This window comes from Salvelinus fontinalis, chromosome 17 (genome assembly GCF_029448725.1).
Source record: "Salvelinus fontinalis isolate EN_2023a chromosome 17, ASM2944872v1, whole genome shotgun sequence".
NCBI classification, from domain to species: domain Eukaryota; kingdom Metazoa; phylum Chordata; class Actinopteri; order Salmoniformes; family Salmonidae; genus Salvelinus; species Salvelinus fontinalis.
Window position 1 is genome coordinate 46,677,355 of NC_074681.1, and position 20,336 is coordinate 46,697,690.

General features: G+C 40.3%; 1 protein-coding gene across 2 annotated transcripts in view; it reads right to left on the bottom strand.

Moving 5' to 3' along the window:
* Positions 1-20,336, bottom strand: part of pex5lb (peroxisomal biogenesis factor 5-like b) — a 146,779-nt gene that overhangs the window by 42,550 nt on the left and 83,893 nt on the right. For both annotated transcript variants that reach the window (XM_055867632.1, XM_055867633.1), the window contains 4 exons: positions 15,526-15,756; positions 1,469-1,598; positions 1,007-1,094; positions 626-724 (listed from right to left, as the gene is read on the bottom strand). In XM_055867632.1, coding sequence (XP_055723607.1) covers positions 626-724; positions 1,007-1,094; positions 1,469-1,598; positions 15,526-15,756 — 548 coding nt within the window. The remainder of the gene's footprint in view (positions 1-625; positions 725-1,006; positions 1,095-1,468; positions 1,599-15,525; positions 15,757-20,336) is intronic.

A 20,336-nucleotide genomic window follows, 5' to 3' on the forward strand; every position in this document is an offset into this window, starting at 1 on the left:
CATAATCAGTGCTCTAACTCCCCCTTGCGCTGGGCTTCAGAAATGAAGCAGTGACGCATGGTACCGTACCAAACCACAAATTACCTCTAAGTACCGCAGCATAATCTCAAAACTTGTAGTCGAGCAACCATAAGAATGAATCGAGGCGGTCGGTCACATATTACCATACGTATTTATATATTCCTGCTACCAGTCCCTTTTCAGCCATGTTTACATGTATATCCTACTACCAGTCACTTTTTATGTATAAACCCACCTCAACCACTCCAGTACCCCTGCACATTGAATAAGGTACTGGCACTGACCTGGACTGTATATAGACTTGCATTCTCGTGTTTCTTTAATTCTCATTGTAGTTATTGTATGGTTTATATATTTATATTTCCTATTATTATCTACTGTATATTATTACTGCATCGTTCGAAAAGAGCTCTCAAGGTAAGCATTTCACTGTACTGTTTTACACCTGTTGTATCCTGTGCGGGGGTAACTTGTAGATAACATAACTTGTGGAAACTTGTAGATAACAGATGTGTAGGATTTTTTTTTAAAGTTTTAGTCCTTACCTAACTACTACTTCCAGCAAACAAATATCTTAGATTATGTGTGTGTATTCATCTCTCACCTCTACAGCAGCCTTTGCTCTTACAAACTCCTCCTCCTGGGAATGATGTCTGCCTAAGAGGTGACGGAGACTGGGCCGCACTTGTTGGGGTACTGGGTCCTGTAGGACACAGAAATGTGCACGACACACACACACACACGCACGCACGCACACATACACAGAAATGCAAGATCAGCAAAAACCATCCCCTTTAACTGTGTGAGGGGTCACACTTATCATCCCGAGAGGCAATGGGGACACCGATATATACTTTAAAATAGCTTTCGATACATCCTCACACTTAGTGGTGAAACTTGACCTGTATATGATTATTTTCAAGGGAGATACCATAACTTCACATGCTTTTCTATAAGTAAACATGTTAATGGAGGTTGTGTAGACCTTTAGTGCTGATATGTGGTCCTCGTCATCAATGCTATTGACTTCAAATGAGTTTTTCACAGATGGATTTGTTTTAAACTCTGCTGACCTGGGGAGAAAGAAGGGTAAACATTTCTGGTATAGAAGGGAAAGGTATACGACAGTGGAAGGTATACTACTGCAATATACTCTAATACTACAGTTGTACAACAAAATAAAAAAAATCTGTTCACAACCACTATTCATATTTCTAGCAATATTTCATTTTTTATGTTTTGTTTCCTGTAGCTTATAACACGTAATTGATCGAACTCTATTTCTAACACGTTAAGGCTTGATGTTTAAAGTGGACGAGGAGGAAAGTATAGCCATGGTAGGCCGTCAATGTAAATAAGAATTTGTTCTTAACTGACTTGCCTGGTTAAATAATAAATAAAGAAAGCCATTTGAAGGCTCATACAGATTTCAGACTGCCTTCTTTACCATATTAATTCACTGGAGGAGTGGTGTGAGGTGCACTTCCTTTCGTATCTTCTCTTCCTGCTGTCATTCAGGGCACCTTCAGGGTGAAGATTCACTTCCTCCCATTTCTCCAAAGGAGAAGAGGAACTGACTGAGCAGAAGGAATAAAGGGTGTAGAACTGTTAGCATAATACTATCCACAAGACATAGAGAGAAACATAGAACTGTTAGCATAATGCTATCCGACAACATGGACAAGAACATAGAACTGTTTGCATAATGCTATCCACAAAGTACTGTTAGCATAGTGCTATCCAACAATAGGAACATAACAGTGATGCAAATTTTCACACAAACCATACTAGAGCATATTCCAAGTAAATCACATATATTGATGTTAAGTTCAAGATATATAAATTACAATGGTTGGTTGGATGGATTTAGCTGTATGCACAATTTACAATCAAATCTGTGTGTACGAAAGTTATTTTTAAATTGCCCCTAGGTCAGTCAGTGTCAGTAGCTAGGTTTACATCCATTTTCCCACCAAACAGACTTGTTGCGGATAAAAGTCAGTGTGTGATGACATAGTGCACACAAAATGTAATTCTTTGCTTACGTTTTCATGTACCAAATAAAGTTCAATGTGTTTCCCTCACATTTTCAACTCCACCGATAGTTTTGTCTCAAACTGTTGCGTTAAATAGCAAATGTGCCGACTCTAGTCTTGGCACTTGCGCTCTAGCCAACAGCTCGAGTAGGCTCGTCTATGATGATGATTATTATGGATAAGAGCAAGAATATTTTTTATTTGTCAAGTGGCAGTCAAGCATCGATCCTCATGTCACCAGAATCAGACCCTCGACATTTATTGGAAGGAGCATCAAGATCACCATGCACTTTCACCACCCTGTGAAGTTCATCATAAATGATTTCATCTGAAGCCTAATAAACTGCATGGTTTCCCAAGTCGTAGTAGGAGGACCACACACACCATATCATTGCGTGACTCAAAGTTTATTTCCATATGATGCTTATTATATCAACATTTGCACATAAAGAGAGAGAGAGGTAGGACGTAGGACGTAGACGACGGACGTAAAGGTAAAGTAAAGGTAATGGCGGACTGAACGAAGTTATGTAGAGCACCTCAAGATAAAACATAATATTCGAAATAGCTGCTAAATATACTAAAATATTAGCACTACATAATCTGGTGAGTGATAAACCTTCAATCTGGATAATAACACAAAACAAATCCTAAGACTAGAGACATTTATCGACAAATATTACGAACACAGACAACAACCAAACATGACGGAGAATAAGACAGGGGAACCGTTTACAAAACGCAAGCGAGATTCTTCGACAGATACTGACGATTTAATATTCTCACCACCGGGAATGGTAAAGGTCGAAACTGATCTGTTAAAATCAATAAATGACAAACTGGGTTTACTTGAATTACTTAGTAAGGATATAAAAGAGTTAAAGGCAAGCCTAGAGATGAGTGATGAAAAAGCTGCGACATTGGAGAAGGAAACACACGCGCTAAAAGGGACAGTCAATAAGATTCAAACCGAAATGAATGGAATTAAAAAAGAGAACATCGTTCTGAAGGAAGCCTTACTGGAGATTCAAACAAGATCCATGAGAGAGAATTTGGTACTTACAGGTATCCAAGAAAAAGAAGGAGAAGTTCCTGAATCTATAGTTAGAGAGTTCCTCCGTACAGCGCTTCAGATTCCATGCGAAGTTGTCGACAAAATCCAACTTGAACGTGTTCACCGCTTCGGACAGAGAGGGCAGAGGTACGAACGCCCAATCGTTGCAAAATTTGCTTCATTTAAAGATAAAATAATGGTTAAAAGCCTAGGTAAAAGACTTGCTGGGACCAAAATTGGCATGAATGATCAGTTTCCGAAAGAAATTGCAGAACGGCGCAAAGTTCTGTATCCAATTTTCAAAGAAAACAGATTAAAAGCGAAACGAGTAGCTCTCGTCGTTGATAAACTATATATTGATAACCAGTTGTTCAGAGACACAAAGACTACTCCATGGTTATTTTAAAATTTACAAAATTCTCATAGACGAGGAAAATAAACACAATTCAAGCCCGGTTACTGATTGTAACAATACAACAAAAAATATAGCTTTTTTATAAATCTTCACATATAACTAATTGAACACACAAGCACTATTTTTACACAGTGAAGATAAAAACTAAGTAAACAGAAGGCACAGTATGTGTGGATGGTATGGTTTGTGTTTATTTTATTTTTTATCTTATTTGTTATGTTTGGAAAGTTGAGTGAGTGAGTAATGAAATGGTTGCATATCCCAGAGCCAATGTATTGCTGTGAGCCGGGTATGAGAGGGCTTTCAATGTTGTTCAGATGATGGATATACTTTTATAATGAATTATACGTCTTATTTATTTATTGTCCTATCATGGAAAACTACATTTTTTTTATCTTAATAAATTATATCTAATTATTATCCTATTTTAATGGTACTGTCTATGGCCCTATACCCTAGACACCCACCTGAATGACCCAGATATTAAGGAGAAGTCCCTAACTGTTTTATGTGCTCGCTGTAAGCGGTCTATATGCAGCTAAAATGAGGTCAGAGACCAAGAGCAGCACTGCCCCCTCAAGATTCTGAGCCTGCTTGGCAGGGTTGGTCCTGCAAAGCCAAAGCCCCCTAAAGGGAGAGGAAAATATACAAGGAATTTCTCAAAGCTGCTAATGAGAACCTTGACGACCTTGTACCTAGCCGGTGGGGATTTCGGTGGGGTACCCCCACCCAGGCAGTGGCAGTGCTGGCAACACTAGCTGCAGTAACCCATGGGGAGGGGGTCACACTCGGACATTCAGAGAGGGGGTATATTATTGTGGCCCTGGTGGCACAGAATCAAGGTCGGACTGCATGGAGATGCGTGGGGACATGGTCATGACTGGTGGCCGTATTGTGGGTGTTTTTTTCAAGAATAGGGTGTACATTTGACGGCCATTATCTAGGATATGACAATGGTAAATAAATTTCAATTTTTGCTTATTTTTTTGCGCGGTCTTGCAGGCCTTCTCATGCAGCTGCAACTGCAATGGCATTTGGAAATCATGACCCATCTTGAGTTGGGCTCTGGGATGGTGCAACTGTTGAGAAAGTGAGCTTATGGTTGTGTGGGGGTAAGGGCTGAGTGTGTATGTGTGTATCCCACAACTGTTGCGAAAGAAGAAGTAAAAGATGTAAGGTACAATAGAGGATGATCCACAGCTATATATAATACAAATCGAGGTGACGGCAATGGAAATGCATATGGCAATTGATTTACTTCAATTCGGTAAATGGAACTGTATGCTCTTTTCAAAGAATGGATCCCAGTCGGTTCAGGGCTATGGGATACAGGGGGTCGAGGGTGGTCTGCCGGGCATTGGGATGACAAGCCATCTCGAGATGAGGCCTTTTAGCGGGTGGAATAGTAGGGACCAATTGGAGGTTTACTTAGTAGAAATGCAAATATCATGGTACAACTATATAGACACTCAATCATTATGTTACTTTTTAATAGTACGTTTACAAAAATATATTCTGATTAAAAGAATGAAAGGTGTGTCTCATGGTAAGTGGTGAAATAAGTATAGCCAGTTACAATTGTAATGGCTTAGCAGATAATAAGAAAAGACGATCAGTATTTACCTGGCTAAAAGAGAAGGATTATAATATTTATTGTTTACAGGAAACCCATTCAACAGTTTTAGATGAAGTTTTGTGGAAAAAGAACTGGGTGGGCAAAATATATTTCTCCCATGGGCAAAGAAATTCAAAAGGGGTGATGATCTTAATTAACAATAATTTTGATCCAAATGTGCAAATTGTCCAAACAGATCCTCAAGGTAGATGGATTATTTTAAATATGTTATTGGACAATAAACAAATATGGCTTGTTAACCTATACGGTCCGAATAATGATGATCCAAGCTTCTTTGAAAATATATATAAGAACTTATCAACTCTACAAGCAACACTAGACTCTATTATTATAATGGGAGATTTTAATACGGTCTTAAATAGCTCTATAGACCGGAAAGGAAATCACACTACAAATTATCACCCTCAGGCACTTAAGGAAATCATGAATGTCATGGATATATTGGAATTAGTGGATATATGGAGACTTAAATACCCTGATTTAGTGAGATATACATGGCGGAGGCTGAATCAAGCTAGTCGTCTTGACTACTTTCTTATTCCATTCTCTCTGGCACCAAAAGTTAAAAAAGTGTTGATAGGGGATAGAATGCGGTCGGATCATCACATAATTGGCATATATATTTCTCTTACAGAATTTCCACGTGGGCGAGGATATTGGAAATTTAATCAAAGTCTACTAGATGATAAATTGTTTAGAACTAGGACAGAAGATTTTATAACTGACTTTTTCAGACATAACATAGGTACAGCAGATCCCCTTATTGTATGGGACACTTTTAAGTGTGCCTTTAGAGGCCATGCAATTCAGTACTCATCTATAAAACAAAAGCAATTTAGATCAAAAGAGTCCATATTAACAAAGGAAATTGAAGGACTAACAGTACAGTTAGATAGCAATAAAAACGGTACCATAGAGGCACAGAATAATTTAGAGGAAAAACAAAAAGAAATGGAGGAACTTATTCAAGAAAGATCCAGTGTAATATATTATAAAAATAAAGCGAACTGGATGGAATATGGGGAAAAATGCACCAAATTCTTTTTCAATCTTCAATATAGAAATGCTACCAAAAAAAATGTATTAAAACTTGTGACAAATGATGGAGTCACGCATGATTCACCAAATGATATTTTGAAAGAGGAAGTAAAGTACTTTAAGAATATGTTTTCGTTTCAGGCTCCTCCATCTCCACTAACTGAAACTAATTGTATGGATTTTTTTCCTATTAATAATGTAAAATTAACATCTGAACAGAAAGACTCATGTGAAGGCCAAATTACAGAGGAGGAACTGCTTGTTGCAATTGGGGCCTTTAAAGATGGGAAAACTCCAGGGCTGGATGGCATACCAGTGGAAGTATACAAAACGTTTTTTGATATACTCAAAGGACCATTATTAACTTGTTTTAACCACTCCTATATAAATGGTAGATTATCAGACACACAACAAGAAGGTCTGATATCGTTATTACTGAAACAGGACCCAAGTGGTATATATAAAGATCCAGTCCAATTAAAAAATTGGAGACCTCTTACACTTCAGTGTTGTGATGCAAAAATCCTAGCAAAATGCTTGGCGCATAGAATAAAAAAAGTTTTGTCAGATATTATTCATCCTAATCAGACAGGTTTTTTACATGGACGATACATTGGAGATAATATAAGGCAAGTACTGGAAACAATAGAACACTATGAGATATCGGGGACACCAGGCCTGGTTTTCATAGCTGATTTTGAAAAGGCTTTTGATAAAGTACGACTGGAGTTTATATATAAATGCCTAGAATATTTCAATTTTGGGGAATCTCTTATAAAATGGGTTAAAATTATGTATAGTAACCCTAGGTGTAAAATAGTAAATAATGGCTACATCTCAGAAAGTTTTAAACTATCTAGAGGAGTAAAACAAGGTTGTCCACTATCGGCATATCTATTTATTATTGCCATCGAAATGTTAGCTGTTAAAATTAGATCAAACATTAATATTAAAGGATTAGAAATCCATGGCTTAAAAACTAAGGTGTCATTGTACGCTGATGATTCATGTTTTCTTTTAAAACCACAACTAGAGTCTCTCCAGGGCCTCATAGAGGATCTAGATACCTTTGCTATCCTCTCTGGATTAAAACCAAATTATGATAAATGTACCATATTACGTATTGGATCACTAAAAAATACACATTTTATATTGCCATGTAGTTTACCAATTAAATGGTCTGACGGAGATGTGGACATACTCGGTATAAAAATCCCAAAAGAAAGAAATGATCTCACTCCAATAAATTTTTATAGAAAGTTAGCAAAAATAGATAAGATCTTGCTACCATGGAAAGGAAAATACCTGTCTATTTGTGGAAAAATCACCCTAATTAACTCTTTAGTCATATCACAGTTGACCTATTTGCTTATGGTTTTGCCTACACCTAGTGACCTGTTTTTTAAATTATATGAACAAAAAATATTCAATTTTATTTGGAACGGCAAGCCAGATAAAATTAAAAGGGCCTATTTATATAACGAATATGAATTCGGAGGGCAGAAATTATTAAATATTAAAGCATTAGACCTCTCACTAAAGGCATCGGTCATACAAAAGTTATACTTAAATCCAAACTGGTTCTCTAGTAAACTGGTACGAATGTCTCATCCTATGTTCAAGAAGGGCCTTTTTCCCTTTATTCAGATTACACCTGCTCATTTTCGGTTGTTTGAAAAGGAAATGATCTCCAAAATATCCTTATTCTTTAAACAAGCCTTAGAAAGTTGGTTGCAATTTCAGTTTAATCCACCTGAAAGGACGGAACAAATAGTACAACAAATATTGTGGTTAAATTCAAATATAATAATTGATAAAAAAACTGTATTTATCGAAAAAATGTTTAAAAAAGGTATAATTTTTGTGAATGATATCATAAATAGGACTGGTGGAGTTATGTCACACATGCAGCTAACACAGACATATGGAAAAGTCTGCTCTACCCAAAATTACAACCAATTAATTGCAGCATTACCACAAAAATGGAAGAGGCAAGTAGAAGGGGAAAAAAGTAAGGAACTTGTATGTCGGCCCTGTATTAAAGAACAAAAATGGTTAAAGAAAAGTGTGATAAATAAAAACATATACCAATTTCATTTAAGGACCAAAAAACTAACAGCTGTGCCATACAAATTGCAAAATAGTTGGGAAGAGATTTTCGATGTACCCATTCCATGGCACATGGTTTATGAATTGATACGCAAAACAACGCCGGATTCAAAACTTCGAATTTTTCAATATAAATTACTGTACAAAATTCTTGCAACTAATAGAATGTTATATATATGGGGTATACAATCTTCCCAGCTCTGCAGATTCTGTTGTGAGGAGGCAGAGTCATTAGATCATTTATTTTGGTATTGTCCATATGTAGCTCGTTTTTGGTCACAGGTCCAGGAATGGCTGAAGAATTGCAACATTTGCCTAAAACTAACGCTACAGATAGCAATACTGGGGGATTTGAAAAGCCATAGTCAATCAATCAATAATATAATAATTATTTTGGCAAAGATGTTTATTTTTAATTTACAATCTGTAGAAGCTATGAGAATAGGAAGGTTCAGGTCTTTTGTGAAGCATCACAGCACAGTTGAGAAATGTATGGCAAATAGAAATCCGAAATGGATGATGTTGAAAGATAGATGGGAGGGGTTGGGTGGAGCTGAAGGGTGGGACTAATAACAAGATAAACAATATAGGGCATACGGGATCTGTGAAATGTGTATAGGTGCGGAGCTTTTGTGAAATAGCACAGTTACAAGTGGAAATAAAATTGGATGGACAACAGAAATAGAGGAAGGACTAAGAACAAATAAGAGAGAACTATTGTAAAGTGGACTGTGTCTGTAAGATAGGTAATAAGATGTAGAAATTGAAGGTAAAAGCAGAAGTGTTTATAAGTTTACTCCAATTGGGGGATTGGTGGTAGGGTGGCGGGGAATAATAATAAAGGCATATTCTTTAAAAAAGTATGTATGTCTATATAGGTATGTGTATGTATATATGTGTATATGTATGCATACGTGTATGGATATATATATTTACCCAAAAAAATATGGGGGAATGGAAATGATGCAGACAATTACATTGGAAGCAACATTCTTTCCGCAATACTAAGCTGATCCACCCCTAAAAATAAAAATAAAAAATAAATAAAAAAAATAAAAAAAATAAAATAAAATAAAAATAAAAAAAACATTTGCACATAAAGGCGTTTCCAATTCCATTTCTCACATAATTCGTTTTCCCCAAGATAAAAAGATCCCACCACGTCGAATGAACAAAGGATCTGTCGACATTTATACAATTCTACCGAAGCTACCTGTTTCCGTCATAGCTGTCATGATTTTATGTTTATACTGTTTGACTATACTCGCATAAAAACTGTGGATGGAAACGTGGTTATAGAGACATCTAAATAAGACATTAGGCTAAGAACAGATTCACTGCGTAAATCATATGACAGCACCATGATGATGTAGAAAATAGGATAGCTGTGTGGCTTGAGGCTTTGCACTGGTCAATTGAACAGTTTATTATTCACCGGCAAGCTGACATTTACACATGCAAAGAATTGGTCAATCCAGTGAAACCTTAACCTGGCCTAGTTTAGAGTAGCTATGAGCAGTGATTTGGGAGACAGGGATTTAAGCCAAAACAGTCATAGGAATGGCGTGAAGAGATTGTTATGCCTTTTGCATCCTTCTCATGAAAAAGCACATTATTATTATTAAAGACATTCAGAGCCTTCAGAAAGTATTTACACCCCTAGACTTTTCCCACATTTTGTGTTACAGCCTGAATGTAAAATTGAGCACATTAAAAATGAAAAGCTAAAATGCCTTGAGTCAATAAGTATTCAACCCCTTTGTTATGGCAAGCCTAAATAAGTTAGGGAGTAAACATTTGCTTAACAAGTAACATAAGTTGCCTGGACAATAGCAGGGTTTAACATGGTTCTTTAAACAAATACCTCATCTCTGTAACCCACACATACAATTATCTGTAAGGTCCCTCAGTCGAGCAGTACATTTCAAACACAGATTCAACCACAAAGACCAGGGAGGATTTCCAATGCCTCGCAAAGACATTGAATATCCCTTTGAGGATGGTGAAGTTATTAATTACACTTTGGATGGTGTATCAATACACCCAGTCACTACAAAGATACAGGCGTCTTTCCTAACTAAGTTGCCCTAGAGGAAGGAAACCGTTCAGGGATTTCACCATGAGGCCAATGTATAGAGTTTAATGGCTGTGATAGGAGAAAACTGAGGATGGATCAACAACACTGTTGTTACTCCACAGAGTGAAAAGAAAGAAGCCTGTACAGAATACAATATTCCAAAACATGCATCCTGTTTGTAATAAGGCACTAAAGTAAAACTGCAAAAAATGTGGCAAAGAAATTCACTTTATGTTCTGTATACAAAGCATTATGTTTGGGGAAAATCCAACACAACACATCACTGAGTACCACTCTTCATATTTTCAAGCATGGTGGTTGCTGAATCATGTTATGGGTATGCTTGTCATCAACAAGAATAGGGAGTTTATGGTAAAAAGAAATGAACATATCAAAAATATTTCAAGAGCAGCCTTTTTCCATCTTCGTAACATTGCACAAACCTGAAATGTTCTGTCCAAAAATGATGCAGAAAAATTAATCCATGCATTTGTTACTTCTAGGTTAGACTACTGCAATGCTCTACTTTCCGGCTACCCGGATAAAGCACTAAATAAACTTCAGTTAGTGCTAAATACGGCTGCTAGAATCCTGACTAGAACCAAGAAATTTGATCATATTACTCCAGTGCTAGCTTCCCTACACTGGCTTCCCGTTAAGGCAAGGGCTGATTTCAAGGTTTTACTGTTAACCTATAAAGCGTTACATGGGCTTGCTCCTACCTATCTTTCCGAGTTGGTCCTGCCGTACATACCTACACGTACGCTACGGTCACAAGACGCAGGCCTCCTAATTGTCCCTAAAATTTCTAAGCAAACAGCTGGAGGCAGGGCTTTCTCCTATAGATCTCCATTTTTATGGAACAGTCTGCCTACCCATGTGAGAGACGCAGACTCGGTCTCAACCTTTAAGTCTTTACTGAAGACTTATCTCTTCAGTAGGTCATATGATTGAGTGTAGTCTGGCCCAGGAGTGTGAAGGTGAACGGAAAGGCTCTGGAGCAACGAACCGCCCTTGCTGTCTCTCCAGGGCCGGTTCCCCTCTCTCCACTGGGATTCTCTGCCTCTAACCCTGTTACTGGGGCTGAGTCACTGGCTTGCTGGTGCTCTTTCATGCCGTCCCTAGGAGGGGTGCGTCACTTGAGTGGGTTGAGTTACTGACGTGAACTTCCTGTCTGGGTTGGCGCCCCCCCTTGGTTGTGCTGTGGTGGAGACCTTTGTGGGCTATACTCGGCCTTGTCTCAGGATTGTAAGTTGGTGGTTGAGGATATCCCTCTAGTGGTGTGGGGGCTGTGCTTTGGCAGAGTGGGTGGGGTTATATCCTTCCTGTTTGGCCCTGTCCGGGGGTTTCTTCGGATGGGGCCACAGTGTCTCCTGACCGCTCCTGTCTCAGCCTCCAGTATTTATGCTGCAGTAGTTTATGTGTCGGGGGGCTAGGGTCAGTTGGTTATACCTGGAGTACTTCTCCTGTCTTATCCAGTGTCCTGTGTGAATTTAAGTATGCTCTCTCTAATTCTCTCGTTCTCTCTTTCTCTCTGAGAACCTGAGCCCTAGGACCATACGTCAGGACTACCGGGCATGCTGACACCTTGCTGTCCCCAGTCCGCCCGGCCTTGCTGCTATTCCAGTTTCAACTGTTTCTGCCTGCGGTTACGAAACCCCTACCTGTCCCAGACCTGCTGTTTTCAACTCTTAATGATCGGCTATGAAAAGCCAACTGAGATTTATTCCTGATTATTATTTGACCATGCTTGTCATTTATGAACATTTTGAAAATCTTGGCCCTCTCTAATTTTCTCCTTCTCTCTTTCTTTCTCTCGGAGGACCTGAGCCCTAGGACCATACGTCGGGACTACCGGCCGTGGTGACTCCTTGCTGCCCTCAGTCCGCCTGGCCTTGCTGCTATTCCAGTTTCAGCTGTTCTGCCTGCGGTTATGGAACCGCCACCTGTCCCAGACCTGTTGTTTTTCAACTCTTAATGATCAGCTATGAAAAGCCAACTGAAAATTATTCATGATTATTATTTGACCATGCTTGTCACTTATGAAAATTTTTGAACATCTTGGCATAGTTCTGTTATAATCTCCACCCGGCACAGCCAGAAGAGGACTGGCCACCCCTCATAGCCTGGTTCCTCTCTAGGTTTCTTCCTAGGTTTTGGCCTTTCTAGGGAGTTTTTCCTAGCCACCGTGCTTCTACACCTGCATTCTAGCTGTTTGGGGTTTTAGGCTGGGTTTCTGTACAGCACTTCGAGATATTATCTGATGTACGAAGGGCTATATAAAATAAAATTGATTGATTGATTGATTTGTCACTTTAAGATTAGACTACTGCAATGCTCTACTCTCCGGCAACCCGGATAAGGCACTAAATAAACTTCAGCTAGTGTTAAATACAGCTACTAGAATTTTGACTAGAACCAATACATTTGATCATATTACTCCAGTGCTGGCCTGGCTTCCTCTTAAAGCTAGGGCTGATTTCAAGGTTTTACTGCTAACCTACAAAGCATTACATGGACTTACTCCTACTGTACTTATCTCATCGATTTGTTCCTGCCGTACATACCTACGCTACGTTCACAAGACGCAGGCCTTCTAAGCAAACAACTGGATGCAGAGCTTTCTCCTATAGAGCTCCGTTTTTATGGAATGGTCTGCCGATCCATGTGAAAGATGCAGACTCGGTCCGAACCTTTAAGTCTTTACTCAAGACTCATCTCTTCTGACCCAGGGGTGCGAAGGTAAACAACAAGGTACTGGAGTGACGAACCACCCTTGCTGTCTCTGCCTAGCCGGCTCCCTTCTCTCCACTGGGATTTTCTGCCTCTGACCCTATTACGGTGGCTGAGTCACTGGCTTGCTTGCTCTCTCCCATCCTTCCTTTCCTCGGAATTGTGCGGTGGGGAGATTTTCATGGGCTATACTCGGCCTTAGGACCATGCTTCAGGACAACTCGTGGCTGTCCCCATCACCAGTCCACCTGTTCGTGCTGCTGATCCAGTTTCTGCTGTTCTGCCTGCGGCTATGGAACCCTGACCTGTTCACAGTCTCCAACTGACATTTACTCCTGAGGTGCTGACCTGTTGCACCCGCTATAACACTGTGATTATTATTTGACCCTGCTGGTCATCTATGAACGTTTGAACTAGAGGTCTTCATGGGACCAAAAAGTTGGATCTGTTCTGAAATGGACCTGCGGCTTTCCTACCCGAACCCAATATGGACCTGGGGCTTTCCCACACGGACCTAAGGATAATTAGACCCGTTCTGTATAGACCTGGATGGATCCAGACCTGGTCCGATCTGATCCGAGTGAGGAAAACAGCGGAAAGGTAATTTTTTAATTACCTTATTAACTGAGGCTGATAAAGCGCGAGAAGACTGTGAGCGAGTGGCATGGGGAGCAGGTAGGAGGGAGGGAGAGGCATGAAAAGGAGGGAGACTCATGAAAAGCAAGAGCAGGAGCATAAATTATAAAATTTCTCTCTTTTTCTCTACTGCAGCAGTCACGTTCGGATAAGTACGGGCCCTTCCGGACAAGTCAGTTAAATTTACACATACCCGAGACAATCATATCAGATCCGACCCGCTCGGGTCCTGGATCGGGTCTCGAGTATTCAGGTACAAGTGGAACCGTGTAGACCTCTAATTTGAACATCTTCAAGAAAGATCTGGCCTTAATGGTTATGTACTCTTATAATCTCCACCCGGCACAGCTAGAAGAGGACTGGCCACCCCTCTGTAACGACTGTCCTCCTCCTCTTCGGAAGAAGAGGAGGAGTAGGGATTGGACCAAAGCGCAGTGTGGAATGTGGACATAATGAAGTTTATTAAAGTAAAGACGAAAACACGAACATACTTAAACAAACTACAAAATAACAAATGAACGTAGACAGACCTGAACTATGAGAACTTACAAAATGACGAAGAACGCACGAACAGGTACAGACTACAACAAACGAACAAACAAACCGAAACAGTCCCGTGTGGTGCAACATACACAGACACAGAAGACAATCACCCACAAACAAACAGTGTGAACAGCCTACCTTTATATGGTTCTCAATCAGAGGAAACGTCAAACACCTGTCCCTGATTGAGAACCATATAAGGCTAATTACAAATGACCTAAACATAGAAACACAAAACATAGAATGCCCACCCCAACTCACGCCCTGACCAACTAAACACATACAAAAATAACAGAAAACAGGTCAGGAACGTGACACCCTCAGAGTTTTCTTTGTGGGTTACTGCCTTTTTGGGAGTTTTTCCAAGCCACCGTGCTTCTACATCTGCATTGCTTGCTCTCTTGGGTTTTAGGCTCGGTTTTGTATAAGCACTTTGTGACAACTGTTGATGTAAAAATGGCTTTATAAATACATTTGATTGATTGATATGCAAAATCCTAGAGAACGGGGGCTGAGTTCAGTCTGCTTTTCAACAGACAGTGGGAGATGCATTCACCTTTCAGCAGAACAATAACGTAAAATACAAGGCCAAATATACACTGGAGTTGCTTACCAAGATGACATTGAATGTTCCTGAGTGACCTAGTTACAGTTTTGACTTAAATCGGCTTGAAAATCAATGGCAAGACTTGAAAATGGCTGTCTAGCAATGATCAACAACCAACTTGACAGAGCTTGAATAACTTTTGAAGAAAAATGTGCAAATATTGTACAATTCTGTTGCGTAAAGCTCTTAGAGACTTTATTTTTTCTTTGGGGGAAAGAGATTAGAGACTTTTCCAGAAAGACTCACAGCTGTAATCGCTGCTAAAGGTGACTAACATGTATTGACTCAGGGGGTTGAATACTAATCTAGTCAAGATATATTAGTGCATTATTTTTCATAATTGTTTTACAAATGCTAGAACATTTCTTACAGTTTTACATTAGAGCATTTTGTGTAGATCATTGACATACAAAATGTGGAAAAAGTCAAGGGGTGTGAATACTTTCTGAAGGCACTGTAAGTGTCCTACCAATATGAATGACTAATGATATTACTGTAGGTACCCCGTATGAAGACAGCTGCATGTTGTAACACTCAAACACACAACCCCCCCCATGCACAAAACATTCACCCACCCCCCCCCCCCCTCAATCCAAACACACACACCGTGCAGTCAATACCTGAGTCTAGGGAGACCCTCTCGGGGGCTCGTGGGGCGCTCGATGAGCGCTCCACCTCCACCTGGATGAGCTCCGTCTCATCGCGTCTCTTCCCTCTCCGTGGGCTGTTTTTAGAATTTCCCTTACGGGGCTCCAAGGGGCTCGGACGCTCCCTGACGCTGACGCTGACCTTCCCGCTACTGCGTTCACTGGGCTCGCTCAGGTCCACCAGGTCGAGGGCCGAGGATAGAACTGAGGAGACACACAAACAGAAGGTCATGTCTGTGTAGTCATAAATGTAGTTGTGTTACCGCTGAATTAACAACTTGGGTAACACTTTCGAGGAGAACATGTAATGCATACAAAAGACTTGAGAGACAACCTATTCTAATTCTATCCATCCCCCTGACCCTATAACCCTTCCATGTTTGCAGATCTGAGTTGTCTGGGGAAGTATAAGCAGACCGTGTAGTGGTAGGACTTCTACCACATTGTTAAACTTCTTACAGATCTGCAAACATCAAATGGTTAGAGCAGTGTTTCCCAAACCTATTACTTGAGTATTCTCCTCCCACTTCCACTTAGTCGATCTATTCGGTAACACTTTATTTTGGATAATCCATCTATAGATGCTCAACAAACCATCTGTAGACTATCAGCAGCATTTCAACTGCATATCAGTTACATATTGGTTTCCTTACACTGTGAGCCGTATATGGACAGCAATCCGTGCTTTGGTTTAGTTTCCTTAGCGGCACTGTTTCCGCTAATGCTTTAGCCTTTATAGCACAAATACCGTTCAAGGCATGGCACCGATACTAGCATTTTTCGCGCCTCATGTTCAAATTATCTCAGTGACTTTGTTGAGCTTCACAGTCGATTTTAGATACTTTCGTATGATTTGGACATGATGCGTGAAAGCCAATTTCGTTCCAATGACTTGAATGTGAGTTGAGCCACAAATGCTAAAACATTAGCATGTGGAAACAGTGTCAGAGAAACTAAACCGAGGCACGGATTGCTGTCATACCTTGTCCATAGACTGCTTACAGCAGAGGTATTCAAAGTCGGATTTGCAGTGGGGTCACCACTAGGAATTGCAAAAATGAAGAGTACAGTTTATTTTATGGGACAATATACACTGAGTGTACAAAACATTAAGAACACCTGCACTTTACATAACATAGATTTCACTTGGATTCACTTGGTCAGTCTATGATCCCTTATTGATGTCACTTCAATCAGTGTATATGAATGGGAGAAAACAGGTTAAAAAAATGATTTTTAAGCCTTGAGACAGTTGAAACATGGATTGTGTATGTGTGCCATTTAGAGGGTGAATGGGCAAGACAAAAGATTTAAGTGCCTTTGAACAGGGTCTGGTAGAAGGTGCCAGGCGCACTGGTTAGTCTCAACCACTGCAACGCTTGTTTTTTTTTACGCTCAACAGTTTCCCGTGTGTATCTAGAATGGACCACCAACAAAAGGACATCCAGCCAATTTGACACAACTGTGGGAAGCATTGGAGTCAACATGAGCCAGCATCCCTGTGGAACGCTTGACACCTTGCAGAGTTGACTCCAACTTGACACCCTGACGAACTGAGGCTGATCTGACGGGAAAAGGGGGGATGCAACTGAATATTCGGAAGGTTTTCTTAATGTTTTATACACCGTGTACAAATGTTACAGATTTTTGTTGTTGTTGTTGAAAAATACAATTTTATTGAGTCAATGAGCCGAGGGATTGTGACGACTGGAGTTGCACCGGATCGCCAACATTCCACCCATGTCTTTGTCCTCCATGTATTTCCAAAGTGTCCTCTGGTGTACTGGAATTAAATAGAGTCAAAGTATCATTAGTGAACAAGGAATCAACCTACCCATTAAAGAGGCAATCTGCAGTTCAAAAAATAAAGTGAATGCCCACCACAGTTTTGGTAAACAGATGAGGGATGGAGCTGGAGAAATGTAAATCTCTCAAATTTTAAACAGAGCTAAGGATGCAATGGCTGACCATCCATATCAACATGAGCTTTATAACAGACAGAAATATTCCTCAGTTTCATCAGCTGTCCGGGTGGCTGGTCTCAGACGATCCCGCAGGTGAAGAAGCCGGATGTGGAGGTCCTGGGTTGGTGTGGTTACACGAGGTCTGCAGATAATAGGCCGGTTGGATGTACTGCCAAATTCTCTAAAACAACGTTGGAGGAGGTTTATGGTAGAGAAATGAACATCTGTGGCATTGTTTTGTGTGACAAAACTGCACATTTTAGAGTGACCTTTTATTGTCCCCAGCACAATATGCACCTGTGTAATGATCATGCTGTTTAATCAGCTTCTTGATATGCCACACCTGTCAGGTGGATGGATTATCTTGGCAAAGGAGAAATGCTGACTAACAAGGATGTAAACAAATTTGTGCATTTGAGGAAAATAAGCTTTTTGTGCATATGGAACATTTCTGGGATCTTTATTTCAGCTCATGAAACATGGGACCAACACATGTTTATATTTTTGTTCAGTACATGTTTTGAGGCTATACAGTGTTGTTTACAATTACATGATTTACAATCAATGGAGTAAATCAAGATTATATGTTGGGTTCTGATGGAGTTAGGCAGTTGAACTAAAAGCTCATGAGGTTTTATTCCTCAGGAATCAATGGCTATATATTAAAAAGTTCAAATTGGTGATGCACATTATTACAGATTAAGCATTTAAATCTAAACTCTGAACGACAGTTTTCAAATGAAAAAGTTAGTTATCACTGGAGTGTTTTGTTTATTTGAAGACTTACAAGGAGCGCCAAAACTATTGGGACAATGACAAATTCTACATTAATGTGGATGCTACCATGATTACGAATAATCCTGAACTAATTGTGAATAATGATGAGTGAGAAAGTTAGAGGCATATATATCATAACCCCCCCCTCCCAAAAAAATGCTAACCTGCCCTTTTTCGTGATATCCAAGTGGTAGTTACAGTCTAGTCCCATCGCTGCAACGTAGCGAAGGTCGAGACACGGCCCTGAAGGTCGAAACACGGCCCTGCCAAGCCGCACTGCTTCTTGATACACTGCTTGCTTAACCCGGAAGTCAGCGCACCAATATTTCGGATGAAACACTGTAGAGCCTGCGACCGAAACCAATACCTAGGCTTTAGCTCAGTAGGCTAACAAAGTCTTAACCTAGTCACGTTACCCTTATAATGAGTACTTGAAACAAACAAATCTTCAAGTCTCAGGCAAGGTTCTCATCACATAAGCGTGGGTCTTTTGATGATTAACCTTGCTGGATCCTGCAGACTTGTATTAGTGTAGCAGATTGGGATCTGTGAAACTCACTCCTCAGCCTGAAGTGTCACCACTTGCGCTATTGAAGAAGCCTTTTTTAATGGCGTGATGGGATGGTATGGTACAGGAGGACGGTCACGTGTGTTTTTGAAGCAGAGGTCCTGAGTTTGAGTCTCTGTACAAGCTGAATCAGGGGGAAGCGGTACTCGCTAAGCAAGCTGGACTCTCACAACAGTTGTGCTCATCTCAAACGCTGGTGTCGCTGTGGAGTGAGTTTGGGGGGGGTGAATGTAGCAGATGGCGATCTGTGAAACTCATCAGCCTTAAGTCACCCTATCAAGCCTAGCTAGCTAAGTTAGACCTGCTGGCTACTGGCCAAATTAGCTAGCGTTCTTGATTCGAGTTAATAAGATAAATAAAACATCTCAAATTAGCTACTCACTTTAACTGCTTTGAGGTATTTTCGGAATAGTTTCCCACTTTGTTTTTCCAGTTGTCAGTTCGACCACAGCATTTACACACTCATTTGTGGCGCCCCAAAAAAAAATGACGGTTTGAATTCTGCAGCAGAAAAAATGTGGTTCTTGTTGCTAGGCTAAAAGTTACAGTGCTTGTAGCTTGCGGTTTTGCGCCTTTATGTCTATGGATTTAATATTTCAAATTATTGAGCATGTCCTCAAAACTCAAATAAACAGACAATTTAGTATATCAAAATGCACATAAATATCCTGATACGGACATCAGTCAAAAAGCATATGCATTGTATTTGTTGAGAAAATATACTAAACTTATACTATACTTCACAGATCTTCATTGTAAAGGGTTTGTAAAGGGTAAACTGTTTCCCATGCCTATTCAATGAACCATAAATAACTAATGAACATGCACCTGTGGAACGGTCGTCAAGACACTAACAGCTTACAGACGGTAGGCAATTAAGGTTACAGTTATGAAAACTTAGGACACTAAAGAGACCTTTCTACTGACTGTGAAAAACTCCAAAAGAAAGATGCCCAGGGTCCCTGCTCATCTGTGTGAACGTGCCTTAGGCATGCTGCAAGGAGGCATGAGGACTGCAGTTGTGGCCAGGGCAATACATTGCAATGTCTGTAATGTGAGACGCCTAAGACAGCGTTACAGGGAGACAGGATGGACAGCTAATTGTCCTCGCAGTGGAAGGCCTTGTGTAACAACACCTGCAAAGGATCGATACATCCGAACATCACATCTGCGGGACAGTTACAGGATTGCAACAACTGCCCGAGTTACACCAGGAACGCACAATCCCTCCATCACTGCTCACACTGTCCGCAATAGGCTGAAAGAGGCTGGACTGAGGGCTTGCAGGCCTGTTGTAAGGCAGGTCCTCACCAGACATCACTGGCAATAACATCGCCTATGGGCACAAACCCACTGTCGCTGGGCCAGAAAGGACTGGCAAAAAGTGCTCTTCTCTGGGGGTGATGGTCGGATTCGCGTTTATCCTCAAAGGAATGAGTGTTACACCGAGGCCTGTTCTCTGGAGTAGGATCGAT